The sequence below is a fragment of the Zootoca vivipara genome, chromosome 10, assembly GCF_963506605.1.
Source record: "Zootoca vivipara chromosome 10, rZooViv1.1, whole genome shotgun sequence".
NCBI lineage: Eukaryota > Metazoa > Chordata > Lepidosauria > Squamata > Lacertidae > Zootoca > Zootoca vivipara.
Genome location: NC_083285.1, coordinates 49,053,950 through 49,076,850, shown reverse-complemented (window position 1 = coordinate 49,076,850; position 22,901 = coordinate 49,053,950). Strand labels below are relative to the sequence as shown.

The following is a 22,901-nucleotide window of genomic DNA, read 5'->3' as shown; positions in this document are numbered from 1 at the left end:
ATCTGCTTTTTTTAAAAAAATAAAAAATAAAAAAGAATCTTCATTGAAGAATTTCAATGTGAATTTTTCTCAATAAATGCATTTTTGTATGTAATTCTGACTAGTCACACACTTTTGCAGGCAATTTCTCCTAGTAGAATGCATTTCTGCACAGTATTTTCACTACTGTATGTGTATTCATCTGAATACACAATTTCCCCTAATATGTGAATGTTTGTAAACACTGATTGGAGAACTACATCACAAAATATGGAGACGTGAGAATTTCAATTGTGTTTCATGTCTCATATCGTTTTGGAAAATGCTTGGCAAAGGCTCTGTGGGCGGGAGGAGGGGTAAAATCCAGGGAGTTTTCCAAGAGCAATGGGAGCTCACCCCGTTGCGGGGATTCGAACCGCCGACCTTCTGATCGGCAAGCCCTACGCTCTGAAGTTTAACCCACAGCGCTACCCGTGTCCCTTATTCGAAAGCTGGTTGTTTTGTTTAAATGGTTTCCCCTCCCCCCCTTGCTTTCCAGAATTTTTCTGTTGATGGAGCCAACATCGTAGCAGGTGATATTGCAGCAACAAATGGGATTATACATGTAATTGACAAGGTATTTGCTTCCTTATTATTAATAGTTAGAAAACTGAGGTAAAAAAATATTAATTTTTTTAAATATTGAGTTGGTGTTTTTCTCCCTCCCTCCCTCTAGATTTGCCACTTAACATCACGTAAAATGGAAAGAATACAATAATAAAGAAATTCCTTCCAGTAGCACCTTAGAGACCAACTAAGTTTGCCATTGGCATGAGCTTTCATGTGCATGCACACTTCTTCAGATACCTCTGAAGAAAGCTCATACCAATGACAAACTTAGTTGGTCTCTAAGGTGCTACTGGAAGGTATTTTTTTATTTTGTTTCGACTACATCAGACCAACACGGCTACCTACCTGTAACTGGGGGGGAAATACAGTTTCTCTAAATTATTTTGTTTTTATATTGTTGATATTGTTTTAAATGCTTTGCGTTACTGTGCCTGCTGTTTAAAATTGGCCTTGTGTTTTTTGTTTGCAGGTTCTGACACCCCTTCGGGGAGTCAGTGGCACATTGCCCAAACTGCTTGCCCGCTTAGAACAGATGCCAGATTACTCCATTTTCAGGGGTTACGTTATTGTAAGTATTCATGCCTTTTTGAGAAGTGCCATGCATTGCTGTATGTATCCATGCTTTTGTTTGAACTGCCATGCAGATCATAATAGGTAACAACACATTTCTCTCTTTACAACAGCAATATAATCTGGCAAGTGAAATAGAAGCTGCTACCACTTATACCATTTTTGCCCCAAGCAACAGTGCCATTGAAACCTACCTCAAGAATAAACAGTTAACCACCTTGGTATGTATTGGTTTCCAAACTTTTTATTGGGGCGTATCTTCAACAGTTTCTCTTGCTGCGTGGTTGGTGCTTTAAGAAAAAACTGAAAATGCAAAAAGGCTGCTCACTTAAAGGAAGTGCTGTGGTGTAATATACATTCTTCTATGTCAGGCATCCCCAAACTCAGCCCTCCAGATGTTTTGGGACTACAACTCCCATCATCCCTAGCTAACAAGACCAGTCAGGGATGATGGGAATTGTAGTCCCAAACACCTGGAGTTTGGGGGTGCCTATTTTATGTGAACCTTTGCTGATTCTTCTACACTTTTATCTCTGCATAACAGGGGCTGTGAGCAGAGCCTGCCTATGCCATTATTATTATTATTATTATTATTATTATTATTATTATTAATTATCCATTGTGTGCGCACTCATTCCCCTAGTGCAGATAGTCAAATGGGGTTTGCAGGTTTAAGAAGCAGAATTTGTTGTTTTGTTGTTTAGTCATTTAGTCGTGTCCGACTCTTCATGACCCCATGGACCATAGCACGCCAGGCACTCCTGTCTTCCACTGCCTCCCGCAGTTTGGTCAGACTCATGTTGGTGGCTTTGAGAACACTGTCCAACCATCTTGTCCTCTGTCGTCCCCTTCTCCTTGTGCCCTCAGTCTTTCCCAACATCAGGGTCTTTTCCAGGGAGTCTTCTCTTCTCATGAGGTGGCCAAAGTATTGGAGCCTCAGCTTCAGGATCTGTTCTTCCAGTGAGCACTCAGGGCTGATTTCCTTAAGAATGGATAGGTTTGATCTTCTTGCAGTCCATTGGACTCTCAAGAGTCTCCTCCAGCACCATAATTCAAAAGCATCAATTCTTCGGCGATCAGCCTTCTTTATGGTCCAGCGCTCACTTCCATACATCACTACTGTACTGGGAAAACGATAGCTTTAACTATACGGACCTTTGTCGGGAAGGTGATGTCTCTGCTTTTTAAGGTGCTGTCTAGGTTTGTCATTGCTTTTCTCCCAAGAAGCAGGCGTCTTTTAATTCCGTGACTGTTGTCACCATCTGCAGTGATCATGTAACCCAGGAAAGTAAAATCTCTCACTGTCTCCATTTCTTCCCCTTCTATTTGCCAGGAGGCGATGGGACCAGTGGCCATGATCTTAGATTTTTTGATGTTGAGCTTCAGACCATATTTTGCGCTCTCCTCTTTCACCCTTATTAAAAGGTTCTTTAATTCCTCCTCACTTTCTGCCCTACAAATTTACCGTACACTGATGGGATACACGTTCATACCATTCGAAATCATACCTGTTTCATGCCACTGTTAATAATTTTAATAATAATAGTAATTTTTCATATATATATCCTGCCCATCTAGCTGGCTTTCCCCAGACACTCTCGGCAGCTTTCAACATATCTAAAAACATAATAAAAACATCAAGCATTAAAAACCTCCAGATAAAGGGCTGACTTCATATGTCTTCTAAAAGTCAGATAGTTGTTTATTTCCTTGACATCTAAAGGGAGGGCGTTCCACAGGGAGGGCGCCACTACCAAGACAGCTCTCTGCCTGATTCCCTGTAACTTCACTTACCTCAGTGAGGGAACCAGCAGAAGACTCTCAGAGGAGGACCTCAATGCCCGGGCTTGAATGATGGGGGTGGAGATGCTCTTTCAGGTATACGGGACTGGGGCCATTCAGGGCTTTAAAGGTCAGCACCAACACTTTGAATTGTGCTAGGAAACATACTGGGAGCCAGAGAAGACCCTTTAGGACCAGTGTTATATGGTCCCGGCAGCCACTGTCTAAAACATATATCGTCTGGCTCCAACCTACAGCTAATCCTATATAATAATGTCCAAGTTGTCCCTGCGTCCAAGCTGTCCCGTGTGTCCCTGGGTCACTGCGCATGTCCCCCAGAGACACAGGGATTGGACGGAGAGACTGCACCCGCGCGCACACACACACACGCTCCCCCCCCCCGCCAACCGCCGCTTGCCCTCGCCCTCGCCTCTCGCATTGCCGTTAGAGAAGCCGCAGCCCCTTAGCCCACACAGCCAACGAACACGAGGGAGGACATAAGCAGCCACCACGGAGCTCGCTGACGGCACCTTGCCTCCGCTCCCACCTTAGTGAGGGGGAGTGAGGCGCTCAGCACAGCACAGTTTGCAACATAGCAAGATACATTAAAATCAACTGCTGCAGATGTAAGAAATACAGTTGACAGTCAGGGAAAGACTCAATAGTCTCTCTCTTTCTCTCGGCCCTCTCTGCACCCCGCCGGGCAGGTCTACTCGGGAGGAAGCGGGCTTCAGAAGGCTGCCCTCCCCTTCTCCTCCCAGACGCAGCAGCCGAGCGCAGAGAGGGAGGTTAGGAGGAGCAGTGGCGGCAGCAGCAGCAGCCTGGCTGCACCAGGCAGCTCATAGAAAGGCTTTTCCGCTTTCTACCCACCCCTGCCCCTCCCCCAGCCCAGCCTCCCCTGGAGAATGAGAGAGAGAGACCGGGAGAGAGAGAGCTCTAGGCGCTCGCTGCTTTTTGCCTTGCAGCCTCCCATGGAGAGCTTTCCCGCGCGCGCCGGCTTCCCTTCGCAGAAACAAGCTCCTCCAGAAAGCCTGCGTTTCCACAAGCCCCTACCACCTTGCGCAGAAAGGGGTGCTTTCCTCTCCCTCTCTCGCCTTGCCTGCTTTGCCTGAAGGCCCCCCTCCCCACCACACTATAGGTAGGCATTGTTTGAGGCGCAAATACGGTGCCTGAGGTGGCTCTCCCAGCAAGCACCCTCTCCAGCTCTTGCCTGCAGCGCTCTTTGAATCCTGTCTCCATGCTACCCATGGCATTTCCCCTGCGCTAACACCAGCCCTTACCTATAACTCTCTGGGGCATGAACTCGACCCTTCCTGCACTCAGCCCCAAGGGATAAGAATCTACAGCTCTTAAGCACCTCTCTATTCCCCCCATTTCACCCCCAGCATATTCTTGCACTCTAGCTCAGGTTTTAGACTGTGTGAGATTGCTGTGTGTGTGTGTGTGTTTGTGTGTGTGTGTGTAGAGAGAGAGAGAGAGAGAGAGAGAGAGAGAATCAGAATTATAGAGCTGGAAGGGACCTGGAGAGCCCTGTAGTACCCTTCCATGCAGTGCAGGAATCTTTTGTCCAACGTGGGGATCGAACCCAAAACCCTGAGAGGAAGAGTATCATGTTCTACCTATGGAGCTCAGGGCTAAGAGAGAGGTGTGTGTGTGTGTGTGTGTGTGTGTGTGTGTGTGTGTGTGTGTGTAAGAAGGGGGAATGGTTTGGCCCTGCCCACCTTTCCCCCCAGAGAACGTATTTGTCAGGTTCCCCACCCCTACCTTCAAGGGATTGTTGTGGGTCCCTAACCCCAGGCATTCCTGTTTAGGGCCTCCAGCTCAAAGACGGCTAGCTGGCAGGCTGCATCAGCCCCCCCCCCCCATGACTCTCCTCCCTTGCAAAAAAAAGTTGTCATCCTTTCACTGCTCCTGTGCTTCCCTGCTGTGAAGCCATCATGCCAAAAGGGCTTTTTTGTGGTGCCTCAAGGCTACCCACTTCCCCAGTTCAGTCATACCTACCTACATATGTTCCACAACATATGTTTCACCACATATGTTCTAGCACCCGTTATTTTTAACGGGCTTCAAGATACTAGTTGATAATAAAATCCTTTGTCTACTGGTTGCTGCTGGCCTCTGTTTTTGTCACAGAAAGCTTGGAAGTCCATACCTTGCTCAAGTTTGTAACATAAATTATCAATTTAATCTGCAGGATGAAAACCAGATCCGATACCATGTTATTTTAGAGGAGAAGCTGCTGAAGAATGAAATGCATAATGGGATGTTCAAGGAAACCATGCTTGGATTGTCCTTTAGGGTGGGATTCATCATTCATGATGGCCAGGTACTTTGTATAAACCCTGTTGATAATTATTATGGCTTTTGGTACTGCCTGCTTATCTGAATACCTCATCCGGAAAAAGATTTGCATCTGGATAACTGAATGTAGAAGCTCCATTGCTTTCAATGATCTGGATCATAAATTTACATTAGTGAAGCTTACTCATTGGTATAATGGTATTTACATTCCTAGCTAATGAGGCCTTTCACCATATGTAAACATTAATCATATGCATTAAGTGCTGAACTAAGAACTTGAGTTAAAGTTCAGAAATTGGGATTAAGAGCAAATGAATCAACATTAACTTCTGGCGTTGACTAGAGTCAACTGTTTTAAGGTCTCTGTTGTTGCAAGTATGAAGCTGCATTTTTCTTGGGATGCTGACTTTTCTGGATAGTATTCAGGGTTTCCCAAACTTGGGTCTCCAGCTATTTGAGGGCTACAGTTCCCATCATGCCTGACTGCTGATCCTGCTAGTTAGAGGAGACCCAGGTTTGGGAAACTCTGGTAGATAAATGCCTTCTTAAAGTGAAATGAACAGTTTATTCAAGCTACTTACAATTTTCCTTTGCTTTATTCAGTTGTACAAATCAGAATTAGCCACTTAGGCTGCAATTCTGTATAAACTTACTGGGGAACACAATTGGGATTACTTCTGAGTAGGCAGGTATAGGATTGCACTGCTTAGTTTTGAGAAAGAAATAATGGGAAAGGGGCAAAGGTAAGAGTAGAATCAATAGCAGCAGGTGTGTTCAGCTGCTGTCACTCACCTGACCTTTAATCAGTCACATCACTGCCACTTTCCAGGAGGTAAGTGCCCCTTCACTGTATTTCCCAATGAGCAGCAGCAGCAATGTAACCAACTGGAGGTCAGGAGACCAGTAGCACCCCAATCTGCTGCTGAGTAGTATGGACAGTCCGGCAAACAGTTGCACACCCACAGCCAGCCAGTGCAGATTGATGTACAGTGATATGCACGAAACTAGAGTCATATGTTTAAAGATAACAGAGTTGGAAGGTCTTTGGGAAACAAGATGAATTGGGTACATAGGAAGCTGCCTTATACGAGTTAGACAATTGGTCCATCTAGCTCAATATTTTCTACAGTGACTGGCAGTGGCTCTCCAGATTTCAGACAAGGGTCTCTTCCAGCCCTATTTGGAGATGTTGCAGACTGGTCCTGGGGCCCTCTGCATGCTCTCTCTGAGCTACAGCCCTTAATGTGCAACGTGAGACCTTTTTCAACTGCACACTTCAATTCTTTCCTCTGCAGTGCCTTTTATTACAGTTACTGGAATAGCAAGATAATATTTGCTGTGTAAAAGTTAATGCAACAAATTATCCTTTAAGTATGTCCGCCTGGTGTGTACTGAACTGATAACCTATTGTGTGCAGCTCTACATAAATGAGGCGCCCTTAAGTTACCCAAATGTTGCAACTGATAAAGGAATAATTCATGGACTGGAAAGGGTAATGGAAATCCAGAAGAACAGATGTGATACCAACAATACTGTGCTAGTACCTGTAAGTGCCTTTCTGTGTATGGTATATATTATGTGTTTGTGTACATTAGACATTAGATACATTTATATACATTAGATGTGTTTGCACTTTTTTAAAAAAGAAGAATAATTAATATCTAGAACATATCTTTATTCAACGAGTCCTCCAGGAAAATAAGTCTTCACTTGGCAGTTTGTTAGAATGCAATACAGTCCATTAACATACATTGACTAATTTAACCCTACAACCTTTGATCTGGTTTTATACATCTTTAGTGATCTGACAAGTAGAAATATCTATATGGTACTATGTGAAGCTGGCTTTTGCTAAATCAGGCCATTGATCAATCCATCCCAGTGTTGTTCAGGGTCTCGGACAAAGATCTTCCCTAAAAAAAAAGTAAAGGTAAAGCACCCCTGACAGTTAAGTCCAGTCGCAGGCGACTCTGGGGTTGCGGCGGTCATCTCACTTTATTGGCCGAGGGGGCCAGCGTTGGTCCACAGACAGTTTTTCTGTTTACCTTCCTACCGGAGCAGTACCTATTTATCTACTTGCACTTTTTGGTGTGCTTTCGAACTGCTAGGTTGGGACCGAGCAACAGGAGCTCAACCTGTCGCAGAGATTCAAACCGCTGACCTTCTGATCAGCAAGCCCAAGAGGCTCAGTGGTTTAGACCACAGTGCCACCCGAGTCCCTAAGATCTTCCCTACTTTCCCCCTATTTCTACTGGATGTAGGAGATGGTGCCTAGGCATAGATACTTGCTTTTACTAGTAGTTGTGGCTGCTGCAGCAGGGTTTGAACATAGAAGGCTGCTTCCAACATAAACTCAAGATGGCATACAAAAGAAACGTTTGCCCCCTTCAAGTTTGCAAGTTAAAAGTCAAGCTAGTATAGTTACTTGCAAGTAGGGTCTCTAGTTTGCCATTTCAAACTACTTGCAAGTGAATCAACCAATGAGTCAATTTCATTGCAAGTAAACTCCCAAGTTTGCAGCTCTTTGTTTAAATATATTTGCTGTGCCATTTTTATTCCACCTTTTTTGCAAGGTGCTCAGGGCAGCTTATATAACTCCTGCCTCCAAAGTTTATCCTTAGAACAACCCTGTGAGGAATATTAGGTTTATAGGCAGTGCACCAGGTGAGTTTCATGGCCGATCAAGGATTGAAATGGCACATTTGGGCTCTCGATATCCTTCATTTTCCCTCTTCTGGTTTTTACCCAAATGGTCGATGATTAGAGATGAATAAATTAAATGGTGCCAGGCTACCATTGTTATAACATGCAACATGTAACTGTAGGGAACAATTGTGGAAGCACTAATGAAATCGGGGGAAATTGTCAATGTACACCCAAAGGTTCATTTGGATAAAAATAGACGGTGCCAACCCTCTGCACTCTTAAGGCATTTGTGACGTGCCTAGGCCTGCACAAGTATATATCATGGTCTCTTCCTCTGAGAAAAAATGTGTTTGCTTTGTTTTCAAGGGAAAGTGTTTGTCGTGCTTGGCCATACCTAGCTGTCCTATTGGAACTACACCACTGGTAAATATTTTAGAATTAAATTGCTATAAATAAGTAGTAAGGAACTTATGCTCCTCCAGATGTTGGTGGATTGCAATCAGCAGTGGATGACGGCACTTGCCTGACCTCCCATCACTGTTGCCACTACGGCTTCCCGGGAGGGAGAGATGTGTGACGGTGAGGTTAGCACAGCACAAGCGCAGTGGCAAACCCAATCTGGCCCTTGACCTTGCTGCCACCTCACCCCTCTCCCTCACAGTAAGCCACAATCAGTGACAGGACGTCAGCTGAGTGCCCCCACCCCACGGAACTGTTACTGACTACAACACACATGGCCTTGTCGATTTGTTCATGCTAGGACTCACAGGAATCTGGCAGCATATAGAGGGTACAGGTTCTCTACCCCTGCTGTGGGGGGGGGGGTCGGGGTCTACTCCTTAGTATGACTAGCATAGGATATAACCTGTAGAACACAATCCACCCCCTCCTGTGGTTGCAGAATCCATAGGACATAATAAACAAACTTCATTGTGACCTCTGAATTTACAGGAGGAGCTGGATTTTCTCCCAAATTTCTAAACTTTGTATATGTATTCAGTTCAAGAGAAATAATTCCAACATTCATTTGTTAATGCCTTATTGTGAAGTCAGGTTATTTTGCCCGTTTGTGCTAATTGACCATTGGTTTTTAATAGGATTTGGGCATGTTCAATTAGCATTTTTCATTGAAAAATGTTTCAGGGGATATTCACTAGCTGAATTTGATGCAGTGTTTTAAGTGTAAATCTGTCCACTTCTTCTGTACAGAAATACCAGAAAGTGAGCTGCTTGTATCTCCATTCCGCTAGAATGTCCCTCCGCTACGGATGCCAGCCAAAATGCAGTAAAAGCACAATTGTGGGTATTATTTACCATCCAAAGTATATCTGTCATACTATCACGACAGTGATAGAATGTAAGGGGGTTGAGGTGTGGGAGAGAAACAGAACATTGAGAACTGACTATCGTATTTATAGGGAGAAATTGTTTTATTAAAGTGATTTCTTAGGAGCATGGTCCTTTCAAAGAAGCTTGGTATGAAAAAACAAAACAAAAACAAAGTGCCATAGGGTAGCCAATGTGAAACCCTCCAAGGGTTGTTGAAAAAACAATATCCAACAATATCTGCAGGGCATCATATTGGCTGCTTGTGCCATAAAGCAACAACATCACCAATCCAATAATTAAAACCACATACAAATCAGACATTTTCCAAATCTAAAAGCCACCAGAGCTGCAAAAAACAAACAAATATGTATCATAATCAAAACTAGCCTGCGTCATCAGATTAACAATACGAATGCAGGTTGTTTGGCTGCCCTAACCAAAGGGGGGGGCAGTTGTTAGGTCCTGCCTAAAAGAAAATGGACCAAACCTATCTCCTTGGAGAGTTCCATATGTGAGGGGCCACCACTGAAGAAGCCCTGTCTCATATTCCCACCTGTCTCATATTACCGTACTTATCGGTCTGGACGCCCCCATGTATAAGGACACACACACACCATTTTTAGGGACTCGATTTTAAGAAAATGAGGGGAGATGGCCCAAAGTTGTTGAATCTCTCCCCCCATGCAGCTGCAGGCAGGAAACACCGCCCAGATCACTCCCCGTTCACTGTGGCATCGGGGGGAGCTGCGCTCCCACCAAACGGCCAGCTGGCAGTGCCCTGCTTCTCCCCCTGCCCCCATGGCACTATCCGTGTATTGGACAACCCCAGTTTTTTGACGTGATTTTTGAGTCAATAAACCTCGCCCAATACACGGAAAATATGGTACCCACTTGTGGGTCTGTGAGGAGGGCCTCTGTGGCTGATTTTAGACTGTAGCACACTATAAATAAGGCAGCTCAAGAGTTCCAGCCTTAATTCATAGTCCCTTTATGGCACCTCTTCTATTTTATTCTCTTACATGCAATTGCATTTGCCTTGCCTTGTTTGTTTCTTTTTCAGTTCAGGGAGTGTTGTGCGGGCTTCTATGGCCCTCAGTGCGAGCCTTGTCCAGGACTGGCTGGAAACACTTGCTTTGGAAATGGGATTTGCTTAGATGGCCTCAATGGCAATGGTACTTGTGAGTGTGAAGCAGGATTCGAGGGAGTAGCCTGTGAAAAGTGTATCAAGGGCAAATATGGCACCGGCTGTGATCAAGGTATTTCAGGTTTCAGACCACTGAGACAACTAGTTAAGTTGCTTGGCTCTCTTTGACTTGGAATAGACACATTTAGGTCTGTTTTGTTGTTGTTCCAAGAACCATGTCACAAAATTCAAGAGTAGTATAAAATGCGAGTGATCATTACATTCCAACCTGCATGTTAGCCTGGGGACTTCAGATCAGGTCACTTTGCATCAGAGGCCACTGAAATGCAAAAAGTGGCCATAATGCGAACCTCTGTGGTTCTTCAAAGCTTACTGTGGCTTTGAAGAAAAGAGGCAGCCCTTGATCACACAAATCTTAACGTGGTACACTTGAGATGCTATATTGGTACAGTAGTGTTTTCTGCTTTATGGGAAAGATTCTTGCATCTGCAAAATATAATATATGAGCCAAATATGCCTGTTTGAGTATGTTAAGGCAAGAAAGGAAGTCGGAATAATACGTTAAGGCCGACCTCCCTTCATAGTCCAGTTGTTGTTACTGCTGGGGCAGTCCTTACAACATCACCTCTCTGCACTTAGAGTGTCCTTGCATCCATGGGAAATGCAACGATGATATTAAAGGCGATGGCTCTTGCGAATGCGAAGTTGGCTGGAGAGGTGTGAAATGCGACGAAGGTAAGTGTGATTGCTCTCCATCGCTCTGAGCTACCATTTGCGGCTGCAAATTTAAAACTCAAGAACTCAAGGCAGTGAAGGCACCATCACTGAAGCTGCTCAGGTTCACTTTTCTTTCGGTCCAGCTGAATGTGACCCTGAAATTCGGCCTTCACTCTTTCTGGTCCCATTGTCTGCAGTTCATCAAAATTCCTTCCAAGACACTGTCTACAAGTTTAGAGTTTCAGGTCTCTCAGTGCTTTAGTCTTCTGGTTGGGTAGATAATTTTTGTTTTTATTTTTTTAATGAAATATACACTGTCCTTAAGAACTCAGTGCAGTTCTGAGAAAGAGTATGGCATGTGTTCTGAATTGATCTGCGCATCAGGCCATTGCTGCGGTCTGTGCATCAGCCATTCTGCAAGCATAGATCAACCTCTTTGATGAGCAGGGTAAATTGGGATTGTATACTGTTGACTAACAAAGTCACTTTCCTCCTGCAGAAATCAAAGGTGATAAATGCAACAGTACCTGCCACACCAGTGCCAAGTATGTATGACAGCAATTTATCTAATAATATTTAGGCTGCATTCAGACAACACCTTTCTCCAGCAGCTATAGCACAAACATTGAAACAGAGGGTGGGGGCTTGGCAAAAATAGGCACCAACCAGCATAGGAGATTTGCAGTAGTCATTCACAGGAACAGTATCCAAATTTATGCTGTTAATGCATATGGACTACCAACAATTGGCATAGAAATTGTCATAATTCCACTGCAACATATAAGTTTCAGGCACTCTAATTTGACATACCTAACCCTTTTAAAAAAAACTCAACTAGAAATTGATTGTCCTAGTTTAATGTTCTCTAAGAGGTTAGATTACATAAAATTTCAAGCTACTGGCCTGCTTATAATTTAACTTGCCACTTAGAGATTTTTGAAATATTAAGCAGTATATAAATGCTTTTGAACAAAGTAAAAGAAATAAAATGATATGCTTGGTATGCATTGGAGAATATTGTACCAAAAATTGTGTTAAACATTCTACAATGTGTATGAAGTTAGGGTTGGACTTTTGGCCCCACGTGCTACGTTTTTAGAAAATACAGCTTTCTAAAGATTGTTGTAGAGATTTTACATCTGCTTTCATGGGTCTGTCAACCTTTTGGGAAAAAATTATTGTGTGAAATAAGCAGTGGTGATGCTGCAAAATAAGTGGTTCAATGTTTTACTTTCCTTTTTCCATCTTAGCTGCCTTCTCAATTCCTATGGCAGAGCATACTGCAAGTGTGCAGCAGGGTTTAAAGGGAACGGGACATATTGTACAGGCAAGTGGACTTTGTCCTTTTCCATTTGACATACCATATTCACTGTGCCTCCCATTCACAAGAAACTGGTGGGGCAGGAGGCTGGGAAAATACCGGAACCTCTGGATCCCACCACCATTTGTTTCAGTGAATAGGACTGTTCCACTCACAAGTGGTCATGTGTGGTGTCTGCTCCCCTTTCCCTTGAGGGGTGAGGAGTTTCTGAAGCAGAATGGCACTCCTTTCAGAGGGGAGAGCACTGAAGGTTACAATGGTTTTTTTTAAGAAGAAGAAGAAGAAGAAGAAGAAGAAGAAGAAGAAGAAGAAGAAGAAGAAGAAGAAGAAGAAGAAGAAGAAGAAGAAGAAGAGTTTGGATTTGATATCCCGCTTTATCACTACCCGAAGGAGTCTCAAAGCAGCTAACAATCTCCTTTCCCCTCCTCCCCCACAACAGACATCCTGTGAGGTGGGTGGGGCTGAGAGATTTCAAAGAAGTGTGACTAGGGTTGCCAGACTCAATAGAGGACAGGACTTCTGTGCCTTTAATTGCCCTGCTCTCTTTTGAGTCTGGAAACCTTAAAGAGAAACCAGCAGACCCTTTGTTTAACTTCTTTATTTGCAAATATGCAAATAGTGTTGCTATATAAGGGTCTATGCATGCAGAGGGGGGAAAGACAGGAAAGGGTTAAGTTGGGTGTGCTGGCTAATTTGTCTTGCACCTGAAACTAGTTAAGCATGTGAGAGTAACTCAGCACAATCTAAAGTATAAATCCACTTGTGTTGGAAGCAAGTTTGCTCTTGGCCAGCCTAGTCTGTACTACTACAACAGTACGTAACCTAAAAGCTGTGGGAACTGTCAGTAAAGAGACTGGCCCTACCTAAAACTGTCTGGTGCTTTTTGGTTCCATTGGAGCACTCCGCTGCCGTGTTGAATGGGCACTCTGCACATGCCCTGACAAATAGTAGGACGTCAATAGAGGCAAAGAGCAAGGCAGCTAATGTTCTATCCAACATCAGGTTCCCACAGAGGGGGCCTGCACCCAGCGGTGCTGCTCTCTTTCCCAGCATCTTTCCCAAACTGCAAACACAGCATACATCAACCACTGTATGGTTGTATTTTTCTGGCAAACCCGTGTGTGTTACTGCATGCTATTTGAAGTCACCCAAAGTGGCTTGAGGATTGCAGCCAAAGTGGCTTGAGGATTGCATACCTTATAGTCTTTTTTAAAACTTTATTGAAATTACAAATCAAATAGAACTAATCAAACAACTCAGAACCTGAAGGAGCATCTCCACCCCCATCGTTCTGCCTGGACACTGAGGTCCAGTACCGAGGGCCTTCTGGCGGTTCCCTCGTTGCGAGAAGCCAAGTTGCAGGGAACCAGGCAGAGGGCCTTCTCGGTGGTGGCGCCTGCCCTGTGGAAAGCCCTCCCATCAGATGTCAAAGAGAAAAACAGCTACCAGATTTTTAGAAGACATCTGAAGGCAGCCCTGTTTAGGGAGGCTTTTAATGTTTAATTGTTTTATTTCATTTTTCTGTTGTAAGCCGCCCAGAGTGGCTGGGGAAACCCAGCCAGATGGGTGGGGTATAAATAAATTATTATTATTATTATTATTATTATTATTATTATTATTATTATTTAGAACATATTTTCTGACATAAACAAAAGTCAAGCAGAAATCAAAAGCAAAGAAATGGAACAAATAGAATTTCCTCCAAATACAAAATAATCACGTTTGAAAACCAGAAAGCGAACAACAGAAAAAAGGAAACACACATACAAAAATAACACCTCCACCCTACCCCCACCCCCTCCATCTCATGTGACTTCCAGCCCTCCCCTGTATTTCTGTTTATATACCTTTGTTACAATGCATACTCTTTACTAAGTTTTTCTTTCCTTTAGATATTTTTTGGGCCCTTCACACATCTGCTATGAGATTGACTCTACCTGTTTCATTAAATATTGTTTTAACATTTCCCAATCTTTTCCCATTCTCTCCCCATTTAACCCCTTTATTTCTCCGGCTTTTATTGCTAAATTTTGATGTGTTATCCATTTGATTAGCCAATCCTCTTTACTAGGTACTTTGTCGCTCTTCCAATTTTTCGCCATAAGGAGTCTACCAGCTACCATTGCATACTTCACATACATTTCTTAGGAAGAAATTTATAAAGAATTGAAAAAAAAATAGTTAAATATTCTTTCAAGAAAGAACCAGAAATATTTCTATTAGGAATGTTAGGCAAAGAAATTAAGGCTAGAGATAGGTGCATACCTTATATTTTTGTTCTTTTACAGCTATCAATGCATGTGAAACCAGCAATGGAGGTTGTTCTCTCAAAGCAGAATGCAAACGCACCACTCCAGGAAACAGAGTGTGTGTTTGCAATGCAGGTTACACTGGAGATGGGATAGTCTGCTTTGGTAAGTGCTTGTTTTGTGACATATAGATCTTAAGAGACTGATAAATAGGCAGCATGACTACATAATGTAAGTATTGATACATTCTCATGTAAACCATAAATGTTTTTTGTTTTTTAAGACAGTTAGCTGCTTGGAGATTAGGGTGATTGCTGATTTTCTGGACTGGGCCTAGGAGTCACGAGTCACAACCTTACCTCTTGGGAATATTTTTTGTATATTCATGCAGACATGGTTTCACGTGTTCAGAGAGTGAAGGTGTTAACAGGGCAGAACCACTTCATAATTCACATGCAGGGTGGTTTGATTCAAAGTGGCCCCAGGTAAAAATAAAAATAAAATCTCCATGCATAAGAAAATCTTTGCACATTTGACAAAACTTGTAGATTTTTGATTTGGCTACAAGTCCTTTAGCTCCTTCAAGGAAAGGAGTACAGTGGTACCTCGGTTTAAGTACACAATTGGTTTCGGAAGTCTGTACTTAACCTGAAGCATACTTAACCTGAAGTGAACTTTCCCATTGAAAGTAATGGAAAGTGGATTAATCCGTTCCAGACGGTCCGTGGAGTACTCAACCTGAAGCGTACTTAACCCGAGGTATGAGTGTGATTGGTTCTGGAAGTCCGTACTTAACCTGAAGCGAACTTTCCCATTGAAAGTAATGGAAAGTGGATTAATCCGTTCCAGGCGGGTCCGCGGAGTAGTTAAACTGAAAGTACTCAAACCGAAGCGTACTTAAACTGAGGTATGCCTGTATAGCATTGCCATCACAAACTGCTACAAATACCATAATCTTATTTTACACTTGTAGCCAAACCAAGGGGGATCCTAGCGGGCAACAGCAAGCAAAGAATTATTGGAAACTAGTAACTTTCGTTTGGCAGTGCCCCTCAGAATCAGAATAGTACTCACATTTTTTTCCTCTGTTGTGTTTGTCACATAAAGAAATCAATCCCTGTGTGGAGAATAATGGTGGGTGTGATAAAAATGCAGAGTGCACTCACACTGGACCCAATCAGGTAAGCAATGCTCCTATCTCATTTTGATGCATATGGCAGGCATTAATTTGTTGATGCTGCTGCTGTTATACAGATTGATTACTAGCACTTACAATGCACCTAAAATTTCCTGGGCACTTAAGCGCATGTATTAGAAGATAAGCCAATTCCTGCCCACAGGCTCGCAATCTAATACACAAGGTACAAATGAATAGGGAATGATGAAGAAAGAGAAAAGCAAGTACCAGAACAGTTGGCTGAGGGGATGGGGCCAAGCTGATCTCTACCCATGCCAATATGTTCTTCCTGGAAGGCAAAAGGTACTATCTGACTGTGGCCCTCCAGAGTCCCCTGGCCAGTGTTAGAGGCCAGAGAACACTTCCCTTCAGCTCTGCAGTCCAGCTGGCAGCTGGAGATATTTGTGGCGTGGAAGCAAGAAGGAAATTCCCCGCACCGGCTTCTTCTCCTACCTATGGATGGGGTCAGGCTCACCTCCCATGAATCATAGGTTATAGAATGGCAACATATGATCCTATGAAGGTGCCTTAAACTGAGACAGGTCATTGGTCCATTTAGCCATGTACTTTGGCATCTTGGGCAGGGTGAGGAACTTCAGGCCCAGAGGTCAAAAGTGGCCCTCCGGGCCCCTCTGGCCAGCCCTGAGACTTTCCTCAGGCCACACACCCTTCTCCCCAGGTAACACCCCTTACAGGCCTTCCTCGAGTGCTTTTGCCTGACTAGAATATGCCCTTGAAGTGTGTAGAAACTTCAGGTTTTTGGTTGTGACTGTAATGTAGCCTACTGAACAATGGTAAGATTGCTGCTGTCCATCGCCTTTTGGCTCTCTCCCAGCACTACCACTGGCTCGTGGCCCGCAGAATGTGGTCCTCTGGCTGAAAAAGATTCCCACCAGTATTTCCCACCATGTGCTGCCTGAGATCATTTTTAACTAAAAATGCCAGGGATTGAAACTTGAGGTCTCTTTGCACCCAAAGTTCTTGTTCGGTTGCTGACTGTGGTATGGGAATGGGAGGAGAGGGGTGTCCTTTCCCATATCCTGTTTCAACTGCAACATTTTAGTGGAGTAGATGTCAGTTCACACCTTGGCTCTGCAACAAGTTATCTCAGTGCTCTTAAGTAAGTCTGAACCTCACTCCATATCTGTAATATGGGGATGGTAATAATAATAATAATGTGGTCCTCCCTTGCAAGGATTACTGAAATAATGGACTCAGCTACATTAGTAAAGAAAAAGCTTTTTATATGCGTCATAACACTGTGACACCAGGTGGCGCTGTGGAACCCTGTCTTTCACCAATGTGATTTCCCATAATGAAGTTTACAACGCGTTTTCCTGAAATGTATTTTTGATGTGTCTAGATCCAGCCAATGTGTGTGCAGTACTTTGAGCACTTGGCATTTATGTAGTGCTTTCCCCATGCACTGTTTTATTATACTTCAAACACAGTGAGGAAACTTTCTATACACAATGTGATGTCCAAAGACAAAGAAAAGGAACAGACTTATGAAGTCTAAAATATTAGGTTTGGGGTTTTTTTAAAAGAGAGCTCATATTTTGAGGATTCTAGAAAGCAACTTTATGGACTAAATAAAAGTAAGTTGCCTAGATAACAAAGTCTCTGGCTACAGTAATACCTCCATGAATGTCCGCCTTGTCTAGCGTCCATTCCGGAGAACATCCGTGGCAAACCTGGAAGTACCGGAACTGGTTACTTCCGGGTTTGCCGCTTGCGCAGAAGCTCAAACCACTTCGCACGCGCGTGCAGACGCAGCGCTTTGCCCTGTGTCCTTTTCGGCTAGCAGCTGGGGCTCCGGAACGGATCCTGACCACCAAACAAGGTACGACTGTATGTTTATTCCATTGAGCTATGTAAGATAAATTGGAATGACAAAGACCTACCATATTTTTCGCTCCATAGGATGCACCTGACCATAGGACACACCTGGTTTTTAGAGGAGGAAAACAAGAAAAAAATGTTTTGCTTTCTTGAATTGTCCTAGGCGTGGCTCTGGCTCTGGCTTTTACATGGGCTCTGGCTCACACATTCGCTCCATAGGACGCATGGACTTTCCCCCTTCCTTTTTAGGAGGGAAAAAGTGTGTCTTATGGGGCAAAAAATACGGTAACTTGTTATACTGTACTCTAATTGCAACACACACACACACACACCGCTTTTCTTAAAAACAACAACATTAAGCCTCAAATAGCTTATCGTATTGGGCTCTTTCAACTGATGAAATGCGTTGGCAGAAATAATGAGAAAATGTAACTTAGGCTATGTGCTTTGCCTATGAAAAAAGGAATGTTAGAAAAGAGATGTGAGCCCAGAATGGGATACTGTTTATTATTCTGTGCCTTATTTATTTTCCATGCACATAAGCAGAGCTAATTATACTCTCCTTGCAGAACTTGACATGGTTTCTCTCTCTCTCCCCCCCCCACCCCCTTTCTCCTGGCAGGCAGCGTGTAATTGTTTAAAAGGATATTCTGGCAATGGCAGATCATGTACCTACATCAGTCTCTGTTCATTTGTGAGTAGGTTTCATATCAGCCTGGTTTTTCGTTGAGACTGTGCTTTGAGGTGTGTCTCTTACCAAACAAAGGTCCATTCAAGGCGGGAATCCCAAACAAGAACTTTTTAACATCTCCTGCAGATTGATGAAAAACTGGCATCTACTGGCCCTGCACACGGCTGCCATTTGCTCGTATTTCAGCTACACATGAAAGTACAACCAGCCTGCTTTGTTTGCTCTGAACTTAAACCTGAGGCAGGAGTGAACTCACCTGGATCAGCCTGGTGCATTTCTTCCGCCACTGGGTTGCTGCAGCCCATGCAAGATAGGATGAGGGAGAAAAAGTTTCAAGGAAGACTTGAGACTCAGTGCAAAAGTCAGTCCGCAGGATTCACATTCTAGACTTGCTTCACCGTCTCAGGATGCTTAGTTACCACTGCAGCAAAATCTCTGGGTCCATCTCTCCCACAGTGCCTCACTCTGAGAAAGTATCCCTTCCTCAGAGCACAGCATGGATGGCCCTGGGGAGGGACTGAGTGAGTGTCAGTTGATGGAGGAGAGGAGGAAGCAACAGAAAAGGAGAAAGGGCCATGGCAGAAGGTGCGGGCAGACTGCTTTAGGTAGAGAAAGGGAGGTCACCGTCAACAACAGAGAACCTTTGAGCAAAATTCAGGGCATTTCACCATTTTTACGGAGCTCTTACAGAGCAGCTGTGGTGCAGAGCAGACATAATCAAAGACTTATTGACCCATTTTTTGCCTGATCTGAGGATTGAGAGCATTGACATTTGAATCCCGAGTGAAAGACAAATGGGCTTTGTATTCCCAGTTTATTGCTTTCTTCAGTTAACTGTAAAGCTCTTTTAAAAATGGATTTTAACATTTATTTATTTTTTTACAGCTAATCTTGTATTACTGTCATTCAGCATGCAATCTAGCTCTGTAACACAGCTGATCCCTCTGAGGCTTAGTATAGTTTCCAATTTAAAAGTTATGTTTTCCAAATAATGCATATCAATGATCCTAGATAGACAGTTGGGGCACTGCCCCATCTAAAGCAGTGCTCTGCCCCACCTAGGATTTGCAGGGCAAAGGGAAGGAAATGGTCTTTTTAAATTATGGCATGACAACAACAGCCTCCATGTAAAGAATTGTAGTATGTAGACCATGGAAGAGTCACATATAAGAGTGGTCTGTTGGACTCATTTGCTCTGCTTTTCAGTTTCCATTTCGGTTGTGTTCTCAATATGAAATTTGCTGCTTCTTAAATCCTTATGATTATGAATCTCTGCTGACTATGGAAGGGCCACATCCTATTGAAATGAGTGAAGTGTAAAAGTTATTCAATTTATCCATAGATTTATTCTTTTTCTTAAAGTAGAACTGAGATGTATCTTCACAGGAGATTTTGTTTAATATTGGGTTCCCTTCCTAACAGAATAATGGTGGCTGTTCGCTAAATGCCATCTGCAATGATACTGAATACTCAGAAAGGACCTGTACCTGTCGACCCAGTTACGTTGGAGATGGATTTACTTGCAGAAGCAGTATATTTGTGGTAAATCTTCATTTTTTTATTGTAGAATGTTGTGCTACAGCTTTCATTATCCCTGGCCATTGGGCATTCATGCTGGGGCTGATGGGAGTTGTAGCTCATCAACATCTGAAGGGCCAAAGGTTCCCCACACTCGGCCTACATAGTTTCTATTTTGTCATTGCTGCCTCCTGTAATCTATCTATCTATTTATCTATTTATATAGGAACTTGCAGCAGATTACAACACTACTCGGTTTAAGGGATATCTAACGGTAAGATAGACTTGCCCTCCCAAGTCCTGATCTCTTTCAGTGATCACTTTCACTCACACATTTTGAAAGCTTTGCCAAAGTTGTTATTTATAGGCAAAGCACACGTGATAAACATGGTCAGCCATATTTTGGATGAGCCCTCAAGTTACTTGTTTTTTTCCAGACTGAAGTTCAGCTTGCCACATTTCTGCATTGGTTTGTGATTTTCTTTTTTTAAGGTCCTCATGTAAATTCACCAGCACTTTAGCGCACATTTTTCCTGACGAACACCTTTGTATGCACTTTGTATGCAAGCAAATTTTTTAAAATGTTTTTTTAATGTTATTTGCACCTATATATGCGCTTTATAACACTTTACCCCAATATATACATTTTTAGCCTGAAATGTTTAACATTTTGCCTTCCTTTCTTGTAGGACTCTAACATCAATGACATTGCCGGAGTAGGTCCATTCACTGTTTTTGCACCAACCAACCAAGCATATCTAACCACACCAAAAGTAAGCAAATCAAACTTAATAATGCAAATCGGCCTTATACTTAAGCACTATCCTGGTAGACATAGCCAAGAATGAACTATATGCCGGGTAGCATCTGACATTCCTTACAGATGGGTGAGACGGGTGGAGATGGAGGGATAAAGTGTTCCGTTCTTTCTCTGTGCCAAGCATAGAAATGCAGGAAGTCCACCTCTCCCAGCCCCCAGTAAATATTTATTCAGTCTAGTAACTTACATGCATGGTGGCAAGAAGTTCTAGGGACAAGGCTCCTGAGCTTAATTTCAGAGCATCAGTAGAAGCAAACAGACGGTCCTAACAAGGCAGCAGATCCATTACCCTGGAATAGATCCCTACAGTGAGGCGACTCCTCCCTCCCAAGGTAGTGCTGTAGGAAAGCATTGTTACACCAACCCAAACTCAGAACGGTGCCAGATTCCAGCGTTTCCAGGCACTTAAAGAGTAAAGGGACCCCTGGCCACTAGGTCAAGTCGCGGATGACTCTGGGGTTGCGGCGCATACAGCTTCCGGGTCATGTGGCCAGCATGACAAAGCCACTTCTGGCAAACCAGAGCAGCGCACAGAAATGCCGTTTACCTTCCCGCCGGAGCGGTACCTATTTATCTACTTGCACTTTGATGTGCTTTCGAACTGCTAGGTGGGCAGGAGCTGGGGCCGAGCAACAGGAGCTCACCCCGTCGCAGGGATTCAAACCGCCGACCTTCTGATTGGCAAGCCCTAGGCTCTTTTGCCCTTTGGAATGTGGTACAGCATATACACTGCCGTCTTTATCATATATGGGTTACTTACACAAATATACAACCTGAGTTTACAATGGACATGTTCACAGCATCAATGCCCCAAAAGGGTCTTGCTTCTCCAATATCTTTCCGCAGGGCCTGCAAGATGGAGCTGTTCCTCCAGGCCTTTGGTCGGGGTTCAGTCTGATTCTTTTCTTTCTGTATAAGAACAAGCATTAAAGAGGCCTCCTAGCCTGCTCACAGGTCCTTTATAAGACCACTGGTAACAGCTGGCCCTGGAGAATATTAACCACACTCAGTTTTTCCCGTGGACTGCCATCTGTCCAGATTTTAATTTGCTCCGATCTAATTTTAAGATGTATTTTAATTAATTGATTGCCTGTTTTTATATTCTTACGTTCTTTGTATACTGTGTTAGTTTTATGATGTTAGCCACCCTGAGCCCAGCTCTGGCAAGTTGAGGAAGGCAGCTCCCCAGCCATTTTTTCCCTGGCGCAGAACCACTTCCTTTGTTACCTTAACCCATATTTAGGGCCATTACCTCACCGGGAGGGAAACCAGCCTGGCTGTTCCAGGAATTGGATCCATGCTGGATCCATGAATTCAATGGGTATCAGCATGCAGACCTCCCCACCCTCAACTCATAACAGTATATTACTATTTCCAGCCCTTGACACACTGTGGAGTCAACCCCATTGAACACAGTTGACTTGCTTCCAAGTAAACATGTACCAGAGTAGGCTGCACCATTTATATGTGCCTCCGATCCCAGACTCCACCTAGTAATGAGGCATCAAAAACGGCAGCAGTGTTTTGGGTGCATTTGCAGCAGTGCCATTTGCTTCCCCCTCCTTACCTATTATGTTTTCTGACTCTTATCTAAGGTTCAAGACTGGAATCTCAAAGGCTTGATGCCCCAGATGCTTCGCTATCATATAGTAGGCTGCGCAGGGCTGCTCTATAGTGATATGACATCTGATAAAACTGTCACCACTCTCCATGGAGATCAGCTCAAGCTCACATTCTCACAGGTAACTAAGCCTTGGGCAGCATATGTGTAATGTCACCTCCTTAGAAAACAGAGATGCAGTCTTCTTCAGGTGTTGGGATGGATCAGCATCAGCAATGAGACTCAATGCTAATCTAATGGGTCAATGGTTGCAACCCACCAAATGGGCTCTTCTGCAGCATTGCATTAACAACTCGCTGGGTCACCACAGGTGACAGGGAATGCTTTGCAGGTGAGTAGGTGAACTGGTGGGCAGATCCCACTACACTTGGCTTCCATGCTAGCTATGGAGGAAAGAAAGCCCATTCCTCCTCTGCCAACCCACTTGGTGTGGAATAAATAAGCCGCATATAACCAACATGCTTAACTCTAATTCATGCATGAAGGGGTTAAGACCATAGAGTAAGCTGTCCTGCCAGGCTTAGCTAGGTCACACCCCCTCACATTGGGAGCAAGGGATACCAAACTCTGTTCTCTCTCTCTTCC

At 43.7% G+C, this 22,901-nt stretch overlaps 1 protein-coding gene across 1 annotated transcript in view; it reads left to right on the top strand.

Moving 5' to 3' along the window:
• STAB2 (stabilin 2) overlaps positions 1 to 22,901 on the top strand; it is an 87,344-nt gene that overhangs the window by 37,405 nt on the left and 27,038 nt on the right. The window contains exons 31-48 of the mRNA XM_060279901.1: positions 518 to 595; positions 1,058 to 1,156; positions 1,272 to 1,379; positions 5,135 to 5,266; positions 6,659 to 6,787; positions 8,254 to 8,310; positions 9,097 to 9,186; positions 10,277 to 10,472; positions 11,000 to 11,095; positions 11,577 to 11,622; positions 12,328 to 12,404; positions 14,687 to 14,812; positions 15,755 to 15,828; positions 18,289 to 18,360; positions 19,780 to 19,899; positions 20,102 to 20,149; positions 20,565 to 20,648; positions 22,291 to 22,437. Coding sequence (XP_060135884.1) covers positions 518 to 595; positions 1,058 to 1,156; positions 1,272 to 1,379; positions 5,135 to 5,266; positions 6,659 to 6,787; positions 8,254 to 8,310; positions 9,097 to 9,186; positions 10,277 to 10,472; positions 11,000 to 11,095; positions 11,577 to 11,622; positions 12,328 to 12,404; positions 14,687 to 14,812; positions 15,755 to 15,828; positions 18,289 to 18,360; positions 19,780 to 19,899; positions 20,102 to 20,149; positions 20,565 to 20,648; positions 22,291 to 22,437 — 1,779 coding nt within the window. The remainder of the gene's footprint in view (positions 1 to 517; positions 596 to 1,057; positions 1,157 to 1,271; positions 1,380 to 5,134; positions 5,267 to 6,658; positions 6,788 to 8,253; positions 8,311 to 9,096; positions 9,187 to 10,276; positions 10,473 to 10,999; positions 11,096 to 11,576; positions 11,623 to 12,327; positions 12,405 to 14,686; positions 14,813 to 15,754; positions 15,829 to 18,288; positions 18,361 to 19,779; positions 19,900 to 20,101; positions 20,150 to 20,564; positions 20,649 to 22,290; positions 22,438 to 22,901) is intronic.